General features: G+C 53.9%; 1 protein-coding gene across 1 annotated transcript; it reads left to right on the top strand.

The window, feature by feature from the left end:
- The first annotated feature begins 6,538 nt into the window (after positions 1-6,538).
- Positions 6,539-9,351, top strand: LOC100898649 (zonadhesin). The gene is made up of 3 exons (XM_018640332.1): positions 6,539-6,604; positions 6,733-6,795; positions 8,098-9,351. The coding sequence occupies exons 1-3, from the start codon at positions 6,539-6,541 to the stop codon at positions 9,349-9,351; spliced, it is 1,383 nt and encodes a 460-aa protein (XP_018495848.1).
- Positions 9,352-10,639: the final 1,288 nt, after the last annotated feature.

Raw genomic sequence — 10,639 nt, 5'->3', positions numbered from 1 at the left:
AGAAATCGCTGATCGCTGATCACGGACGAGACTTCCCGTGGGACTTCGGAGCGTAACCATCACTCCACCAAAAATCACACTCCATGTATAACAAGCTGCAATCGATGATAATGCGTGTTTATTGCGGTTATCTCCTCTGCAGAGCTTGTCGTCAATTCCTCGTCTAGATTTCGAGGAGATATCCAGCATCAAGCTCGGAAGCATAATAAGCGGACACGATGAAGCGCCTTGGAAGCAACAAAATCCCAGGATTTCCCAGGAGATCAACGTTCCCTACCTCAGCCGTGAGAGTCCTCGTCTGATTCGGTATCGCGCCCGATCGTGCTTCTCGGCCAGGAAGCCAAGTGTCGTTCGCCCGACACACGTCTCTCGCGCGGTGATAAGGATAGCGACCAGTGGCGGCTGCCGACCGCCCATCACTGAGGATCGGCACGCTTGGTAGCGAGAGCAACTCTGGCTCAGCAGTCAAGAAGCTCTGGCTGTTCTCTGCCGCCTCATGAGTTCTGCCACCAAAAAACAGCACGAGCTGGCCCCGGTGGAACAATGTCTGCATAACAGCATGAAACACGGCACTCCAGGCATAAATCTTGAGCGAGGTCAGGCCGGTTATGCGACCGATGGCAGCCCGTTAGAAGACAGCCTTCAGGAAGTTCCTTCAAGCAGCCAGAGACGACTACAATCAATCTTACGGAAGATTCCGGTTATCAGACGTCGCATCAACGACTCCATATTGTTGGTCAGAGCAGTGTTTCTCAAACTGGGTTCCGCGGAACCCTTGAGGTTCCGTGGCGGATTGCGCGGAACCCCAAAAGAAAAAGAAGAAAAAGTTTGAGAACCACTGGGTCAGAGTACACGAGAGCCTCAAGGCTCTGAGGACGTACTTCGGAAAAATATTCGAAGCGTCGAGCACGATCCTTACCAATGATTCATTGGAGACCATCCCGGGCTCCAACCAGCTTGGGACGAGCTGATGACGAAGTGGAGAGTTTCTTTGGACGCCGACTCCTGCCTAGCCGAAGTATACAGCGCAATCTTGAGGCTCCCGAACGGAAAGGCATACGGAGGAGACCCACAATACCACAATAGTAGAAGACCGCAGCTCCTCCATCTCTGGCATATCCCCCAACCGTCTCAACAATTTTCCTCCATGACCCCCCTGAGCTAGTCATATTGTCTACGTACTCTAGCATGCTCGGGACTGAGACTGTGACGTCTTGAGTTTTTGCTTCTCCGAGGAACTTCGGGATGGAACGTGCTCATAACCAACAACATGAGTCCATAGCTTCGTGCCGGTCATTCGGATCTACATGATTCGTTGAGTTCGCTCCTTGGTTTTCAGCAATCTTCAGAATAGAGCGCGTAGGGGGACCACAACGAAGCCGCCTAAGGAGCCCCGACTCACCCACGCTGAAGACAGAACGTGGTCAGCTTTTCGGGGCCGGGTCACTCGGGGTCTCTCCGGAGAAGTCAAGCACCAAAAGTTGTTCGGTGACAGTCAGACATTGCGATTTCATTCTATAGGGGGAAATCCCCAGATCAATCATATTGACTGGTGGGTGGTCAACGCGTCTGTGATTTCTCGTGTCGACGTGCCCTCCACGGAGGGAAAGTCACCTTGTCAAGAGCCGCTTCCACTCCGGGGAATGAAGCCGGCGGCGCTCACGCGGGGAGTGGCGTGGGATCGATTCCTGCTGCCGGCCAAGCAGAGAGTTCGCTCGAGGAATTTCTAAACGGAGCAGCAGGTCGCTCGCCTCGATCCACCTGGAGAATCTGCTCCCGGAATCCGTCCTTGGAATACCTTATCGGTGATCCCCGGGACGATGAACTTGGGCTGTGTGGTCCAGCCCGGAAAATACGTCCTGGATCCACCCTATTGAGCTGAGTCGGCTGACGTGACTGGAATGCAACATTCGTTTCCCTCTCTCCTTTGCGACATCTTCTAGTCTGCTTCACTGATCAAGCCGGCGTCCAGGTTTCCCCCCGTCTTCCTTACCCCAAGGAAATCAGTTGCTCGGTTCAAGTTCATTTGTGGAGCTCTGATCATCACTATTCCTGAAAATGTTCTCCCTCATTTCCCACCGTGTGTCAGTCGGAATCGCTTCTATCGATCCTCTAGAATATTTCATACGCAGAGCTTCGGCTGCGGGGAGAGTGTTTCCGTCGACGCAAACGGATCCTCTCGAGCGCAGTTACTCATGCCCTTCCCGAAATATTGGACGTCGGTGGGGCCGCTGCGATAGGAGCGAGCTTTCGAATTAACTCATACGCGTGTGGCGGGGAGCCTCATCATGACCGGAACGCACTGACCGACCGCGCAGAGTTGCTCACATTGAAATCAATGGAACCCCATGTGGAACACATCCAAGAAAAGGTCCTGGAGAGACTTCGGTAAGGAGAGGATTCTCGGCGATCAACTTCGAGCTTGATAGCTAAAAGGTCGATCTCGTTTGGCTGGATCTCCTCGTCCAATATATTATCCTCTTCCATGAAATTGCGATGAGGAATCGAACAAGCTCCGAAGAAGCAATCAACCGTCTGGATGGTGATTTATCATCATCTCGCTATTCTGGAACAAAGAGAGCAATTCTCCTTCCGATTGTTCCGCCAGAGAAAGTCAGCTCCGAGCGCGGGGTCATGTCATCCGCGGTGCGATAGATTACCGATGACGAGACATACTGCTCAGCGGCTCCAAAAAATCTACCTTGAAGCTTTCTTCCGCGCTCGCGCGATGTGATGTTCGCTGATATCCCGGGCGGATGACGAGCCTGCTTTCTCGGCTCGAGGTGTCATCGATGACTGGGACTTCCCCGACGCTCATTGTCCGTTTTGGACGCTTGACTCAAAGAAATTAGCTTCGTCGGAGGCTACCATTTTGGAATTCATTGGCCTTCTTCCCTCGTCGGAAAGAGATGTGCTCTGCGTATTCATACGAGTCAGGATTGAATGAGAGAAGAACATCGGCTCTCTTGATGAGCTGTTCCAACGGTAAAATGCTCTTCCGGCTTCGGGAATCCTGAAATTTCCTTGAGGCAACAATAGTACTTCTTCGTAGCAGACTCCCATGATGCCCCGGCTCTCAGTTTCTCCCGCGTCGGTGTTTTCGGCAACCGCGCATTCGGCTGACGCCAGACGCCTTGAGCTATCTCTCAGAGTACTGACGGTTATCAGGGATCGGAGCTCCAAAATCATCATTGCTGCAATCAAATTGTGGAATTCCTACAGTCCGATCTCGCAGCGTCCGATCGATGATGGACCATGACTCAGTCGAAGGGTTCTGTACTCATTCCCCCTCCCTTTCTTCCCATCCATTCCTCTCGCACTATTCGTTCTCACTCAGTTAGGAACAAGTCTGACGAGTTGAGAGGCGTCGAGCGAGTCTACCGACCACCATACGAATGACCGCGTGAGCCACAGCCGATGGATCAACGCTCCTATCTTCGCCCAAAAGAGTCGAGAGATCTGTGAGGGAGCGAGCGAGTGAGCGAGCCAGCCAGCCGGTCGTTCAGTGAGTGAGCCACACCAGCAGGCAACTAGCTGGCGCTCGAGCGAGCGGACGAGCCACAAGAGAAGAAGCGTGGTCTGTGGTGCAGGAGCGAGTGAGATCAACTGCCAGCACGATAGCCGCCTAATACTTCGTGGACAAGCAAACCTCAACGCAGCTAGCTGTCCGCAGCACGTTCCCCTGTCGACTTACGTGCAATAGCACTCAAGTGAACGACTGCAGAGAGCAAGAGGTGAGTTGGCTCTTACGTCTTCCTCGAGATCTACGCAGACTTAGTGCGGATTTTGGATGTCGCACAGATTTCCCGTTGCCCATCCCATCGCTAGTTCGCTCGAACAGCGCGCCCCCGATCTCAGCCGGCGATTCTAATCGAGAAGTGATTTCCTCCCTATTAAAACTTCACGCATCCGGGAATGAAGCTACTGGTGATCGTTCGCGGAACTCCGTAGCTCATCGTCATGCGTGGTCCGAGCTCCGCTCTGGTTCAGGCGACTCATGGGGCGGCGATCTTCCGCCAACAATTTTCGCGACTTTCGAGCGTTATCAGAAATTCTCTCTACCTCGGTATCCTCCTATAGGCAGAGTTTCGTCGCGGAGCGCTCTTCGGATTGTGTGAAGGATTTCGTCATCGTCGCGCCGGCTTTCCGTTGGTCTCAGAAACTTCGCCGTTTCGTGCACAACGTTTTTCCAACGGTCCGTTCGCTTTAGGACACTGCTCCATTAAGCGAAATCGGGCTGAGTGAGTGTTGCTGGTCGAACGGCGGTGAGGCCCTCGGTGAGCTGCTGTTGCCCCAAATCTGCGATGGTTCGAGATACCGTCGTCAGAACCCGCCGAATAATCGCAAGAGAAGCCTTGTGATTCATACTTGGGCTATGGCCTGGTAGTCAGACAAATGTCCAAATAGCTCAACAGGCGGGTTGCCCAGCAGTTCCATCCCGCTGTCTGTTTGTCGGATTTGTGTTTGTCTGTATGAATCATCGCACTGCGGCTGCTGTCTCTGAAGCGTCGACGATTGTCCTATCAGTGCCGTCGTCGGCTCCGTTGAATCTGGCAGCTATCCTCTGAGCCTTGAGGCCGCTTATCGTTAGTCTATATTGATCGGAATTCGATGGAACAATTTACGGAACCCTGGAGTCCGGAGAATTCATTGCGACGGAAAACTGATAACCGCCTCGTTCCCGGGTTGAGTCCGGTCAGCGCTCGGATAGATGTGAGATTCGGAAATAGCTGCGAATGGTATCGAGTGGACAACATCGAGAAACAAGCGCTCCATGGAAGCGCGTGTACCCCCATGGCTGAAATCTATCGCCAGTCTCTCAGTGATCAAAAGCAGTCGATAACGGCACGCCTCCATGCTCAACAGTCCCTAAGTTCCGACGACGTGGGTCGATATGACAGTTCACAATTATCAGGACGATCTTCCCCCCCCTTCCAAGGAGCCCGCCTTCCCCCCCTGCCGCTTGACAACAACTCCCCGGAGCCAGATAGCCCGTGTGAGTTCACAAGGGAACCATGTTGTTCGTGACAACAAGTATTCCATAGACTGTGGGAAGCAGGATTATCGCAAGCTGATTTCCCCGAAATTATGACTTTTGTCGGTCAACTTGCATGGGAACAAGTTCCCTCGACGGAGCCTGGGAAGCACGATCTGGTGGGAAAAGAGCTCCATGACTCGATGGAGCGATGGGACAATCGTAATCATGGAACTCCGAGAACCGCTCCCTTCTCACCATTGAATGAATCGATCCGCTTGTTTCCGCTGAACTGCTAGTTATACTCTACTCCGCAAGGGCAGCTCACTCAGATTCGAGCGGATTCCGATGACGTCTGGAGCCTGGATCTATCTCTCGAGAAGAATTCTAAGAACGATGGAGCGATTGCTCTTGGTTCGTTCAGGCATTCTGAGTAACGCGAAAGAACTCTCAACGTCCAGCTCATCGGCTCCCGGAGTGTTCCACTGAGAATTCCTTCCTTGGGCATCGTCCTGCAGCACGGCACATGCAGTACGATGTGGTGCTGCACGAACCGTACTCGCTATGATATCCTTACGCGATCCTAGACCAGGAACATGTAGAGTGGGCGGAATGCCTTCTAAAGTTTGTTAGCAGGATCACTTCTTGATCTTCTCACTCAGTGGGGTTTCCTTCGCCGCTCCGATCAGGCTAATGAGCTCCATCAGGCAGTTGTTGTGTGGAGTCGCGCGCCTATCAACCGCGGGCTCGATAGCGATGCTAGGCACGGGAATAATCTCCCACGGATGAGCAGTCCGGAACTCCCATCCAGGTTCGGTAATTTCGCGCATGTGGTCAGTCGACGTCTGCTTGTGGATAGAAACTCCACACGGACGCTCGTGTTGCAATCCGTACCGAAGAGGAGCAGTCATCTCCAATCATGCGGTGCTCCGGTTTTCCTTAAGAAGAGAGGTCATTTCGAAAAAGTCGCGGATGGCATTCGATGTCCCCTATAGAGCATTCTATGCTCAAATATGCCTGAATGTAGTTCACATGTGAATATTATCGTTCCCCGCCGAGGCCTGCTGAATGAAGCGCGACCATGCGCGCTCTCTTTTCTAGATCCAGGCTGGGTACCTGCGTGTCCTGGGGGCACAGCTGACTTCGGGATTGTGGAGTTTAATCGCTATCTGTGATCCTGCCGTCTAAAAATACTATCACTTTCTGGGCGTTCGTTCCGCGCTCCGTTAATTCTTGAATCGTAGTCACCCACAGAGTCTCTCTCATACTTTGCGAAGCGAATCCAAGTTCACGAGGTAAGGTCGAAGTTGTCAGCTTGGCGAAGCATGGTCGAGACCACGGTTAGGATTCGATCAGCCGAGGAGCAGTCCACTTCCGTGTATTATTGCGTTTGCCCGCAATGTTTGGACTTCTTTCCGACACTTGGCGAAACGTGAGAGGCGGATAGCAGGGTCGCGAGAACTCCGGTCATAATTCTCAAGTCACCGATTTCATTCAGGAGCCAAATCCTGTACGAGCCTGAGAAAGTGCGTCAGCCGTATCCGAAGTAAACTCCTGTTCATCATGGGAGGGAGGAACTCCAAGAAAGTCGACATATCTGAAAATGCGAAGAAAGGCGAGGTCAAGAGCGTGAGTAGATTCTCGATTCGATCGATACGCTCATGAATGAGAAACGTCGGATCGCGTTAACTGAAAGTTCTCAATCTTCCGTCCCCGCGGCCGCTTTTCCATATTTCACTTGCATCCGCTCATTCCAGCCGCAGGTAGACGCCACAGAGCGCAGTCCCAACGTGAAGACAGTGAACATGACAGTCAAAACGGTGAGTAATGTTGAATAGCACACGGAAATAATCTAACGAATGTACTTTGCGAGCGATCCTCCGTCTCATGAACCAGGGCGCCACAGGCCGCGAGGGCATGTTTGTCTGCAACATCCTCGCACAGTGAAACTGAGTCGAGAGTAATCGTGCTAAAGGCGTCAAGGATGCATCCGACTCGATTGTCGAGTGCCGCTCTGTGGAAGATGAGCGGCCGTTGTCAGGAGGGGCGCGAATACGCTCTCCCTCAGCAGCGATGACTCAGTCGGAGCACATCTGGCTGCCTTCCCGATGCAGCTCCATTTCTATGCATGATAGGGGATTTCCGAACGGAAAAGCCCCGTTGTCCCCGGAGGAGATATCGAGCTTTCGTTGGAACGGATGATACCTGTGAGAGAAATCCATCAATTTTGATGGAGAAGCGAGCGGAGGAACGAGGGCTAGACTCTGGCCCATCGGCCGACTGTCCGGCCCCCTAGAAAGGTCTTGGCGTGTTGACACGAGGGTTCTCAGATTGGGCACACCAGCGGTTCGCTGTCTCTCAGTGAGTCTCAGATGATTTCGGTCCGGGGATTCAGCCGCCGCACTTCGACCAATTAGATTTCCCCGTCTTGAGGGGCGTGCAGGTATTCTCCTCCGCGTGCATCGACTCATTTTGCCGGCTCGATGTGAGCTCGTTTGCTCAGCCGAGTCAGATATGTCTCAATAGCCGTGGTTATTTGAAACTCAGTTGGACACTAGCTGCTGCGCACTATGAAGCGTTCTCATCACCTGAATATAGCGTGAAGGCTGTCACTGCGTAATTGTTGAATTCTCTCGCTCTGCACACCCTGAAGGCCAAATGAGTCCCTCACTCATTCAGACTTTAAAAGTCTCCGAGAGCTCGGACCTTCATATCAGCGCTTGTACGATCACAAAAGTGTACACCATAGTCGCTGCGTCATTTTCGCAGTCTCCCAAGCTCAAAATGACCGATAATCGGATACCCTTGACTGTGGAACTCCTGGGAACATCGTGCGCCGAAAATTCAGAGATCGCGGTCGCGGAGACGATGTGCTCGTCGATGGTAGCTCATTGCGTGGGTGTTCTGATCAATGAGCAGCGACCCGCCTTGCGAGGAAGTGTTAAGCGAGAGGCTAGTCCCACGTCGTCCAGAGCAGCAGCGACTGAGGGATGTGCGTCAATCTCTATGGTGGCTCACTGTGTTGGTCCTCTAGTGGTGAGATCGGTGTGATCGGTGAGATCGGTTTTCCCATGAACACATGTCTCTTTCCTCGGTGATTTACGACGTCGTTTACGTTGCAGGAGGAGAACAAGGCGTCGGAACAGCCAGCCGTTCCGGTGGGCGCTCCACAGACGCCGATTGAAGGAGCTCCGATATCGGCTCCGACAGCGGCTTCAGAAACTGTCGAGTCACCTGTAGAGGCTAAAGAGGTAGCCGTCGAGAGCATTGCCGCAGGTGTAGAATCGCCGGCTGTAATAATCAAGACGCCCGAGGCTCCACCTCTGGGGGTGACCGCCGAGCAAGAAAGATCACCTGCAGTCCCTACCGTTCCAACGTCTCCCGTAGTGCAAGACACACCGGCCGAAATCACCGCATCGCTAGAGAAATCCTTGCCTTCGCAATCAGAGGCAGCCGCGCTCACGGACCCTATAGGTGAGACTCCTGCTCAGGCCGAAGCGGAGCCAGCTCCAGGAATCCCATCATCGGAAGACAGCGAAGCTGCGGCGGTTCCGTCTGCGGTGGAAGCCACCGGAGGCTCTAACGAGGTGATCGAAAGCCCGGCGGTGACTGCCGGTACCGTGAGCGCCGGCGCTGACGCCCCTGCCACTGAACCCGAAAGTCTTGCCGCTGAATCCATCGTTGCCGAAGCCACCGACCATGATGCCGGGGCTTCAAGTACTCCCGTTGAGGCTCGAGTCGCTGCCGCAGAGGCTTCAGTCACTCCCGACGAGGCTGCTGTCGACTCTGTCGCCGCTCCCGACGCTGCGGGAGAGGCTCCAGCAACTCCCAACGAGGCTCCAGTTGATTCTGCTGACGCTCCGGTCGCTCTTGTTGAGACTGCGCTTGCCCCAGTTGAGACTTTGGTCGTCCCCGTTGAGGCTCCAGCCGTTCCCATCGAGGCTCCTGCCGCTCCCGTTGAGGCTCCAGCCGTTCCCGTCGAGGCTCCTGCCGCTCCCGTTGAGGCTCCAGCCGCTCCCGTCGAGGCTCCAGCCGCTCCCGTCGAGGCTCCTGCCGCTCCCGTTGAGGCTCCAGCCGTTCCCGTCGAGGCCCCTGCCGCTCCCGTTGAGGCTCCCGTCGCGCCTGTCGAGGCTCCAGTCGCTCCCTCTGGGACAGAGGTTCCCGTTGTACCAGCTGAAGCTTCCAACGATCCAGCGGGAGATTCAGTCCCTCCGACTGAAACTACCGCCATCTCAGCGGAACCCTCCGTCGCCCCCATCGAAGCTTCTGATGCTCCTACTGTATCTCCTCTCGACGTAGGAGAACTCAGCAACGGCGACGCCAATATCGTAGATCTGGAAGCTCAACCTGATAACAAGATTGAGGTGAGGGTCTAACGGGATATTGAGCCCCGTGTTATCTTGTATACAAATACATAGACAATCAAAGATATCGGGAGAGAATAAACTTCAGAGAAACGGTCCCTCCGTCGGAGAAACCCCGGTTGAGTTCTTCACATTTCCAACTTTCCGACCCCGCGCTCACCGATAGTCTTGACTAGCCACCCCTCGACTCACTAATTGCCCTTCCACTGACCCTCGGCGAAAATCTTTCCTCAGGATCCCGTCGTTCCCGAACCGTGCGTAGAGGTAGAGATCCCATCAGAGGATACGGAGGAATCGCTTCCGGGAGCAGATGACAGCAATCAGGAAAAGTCCAAGATCGCACAATCGACGGGGGAAAATACCGGCGCGGGGATCGATCCCAGTCACTCGCAACCGTCGTCCACGGATTCGACTCCGACGTCAGACTCTGCGGAGTCTCCGCTCCTTCACGGGGAACCGAGCGAGACGACTCACTGTGAACAGGGCAGAGTAGTGTCTGTCGATGCTTGAGTCACTTGCCCGCTAAAGGCAGCTGTTGCCAGATCGACCCAGACTCTGCCTTGCTCTCTTTGCTTCGATTAAGATCAAGAAATAACAGCAACTCGATATCGCGATCGAGTGATCAGTTTCTGCTTATTGCTACCTGATTGTCTTTGGGAACAGACAGAATTGAGCTTGTCGTAGAGACTCCCTCCTCGGACTTTCGCAGGACAGGTGTGGAAAAGGCGAGCCAATGAGGAGAAGGATTTACCTCAGAGTTGGGCATTACAAAGTTATCTTGTGTGGGCTGTCTGAAATTTCTTCGTCGTCGAGCCGGAAACCCGAGACTGCATGAGTGAGTCCTGGAACGCCTTCCCTGCTGATGGATCAGCGGGTCGTTTCCGCGTACTCGAGAGGTAGAAGACCGTATTTCCGATCGGGAGTTCGCGGTTGGCCTTCTGAATTCACTGTCAATGATTATCTAGTCGTTCGAGTTTCAGTCACATCCCTGATCATGTCGGGCAGCAGACCCTTCCTCGATTGAGATTTGATTCACGATATGCGGATGCGTGCCATCGAAAGCCGTTCACCCATATGAGATGCAAACCCCGAATAAAAAATACTTTATCTAGACTTGGCATGGTAGCGGGAAACGGGAGAATGGGAGAACGGGGAAACGGGGAAACGAGGAAACGGGAGAACGGGGACACGGGAGAACGGGGAAACGGGGAAGCGGGAGAACGGGGAAGCGGGAGAACGGGGAAGCGGGAGAACGGGGAAGCGGGAGAACGGGGAAGCGGGAGAACGGGGAAGCGGGAGA

Source organism: Galendromus occidentalis, unplaced genomic scaffold, assembly GCF_000255335.2.
Source record: "Galendromus occidentalis unplaced genomic scaffold, Mocc_1.1 scf7180000077483, whole genome shotgun sequence".
NCBI lineage: Eukaryota > Metazoa > Arthropoda > Arachnida > Mesostigmata > Phytoseiidae > Galendromus > Galendromus occidentalis.
Note: the sequence above shows the minus strand (reverse complement) of the source record. Positions and strands in the feature narration are given on the sequence as shown.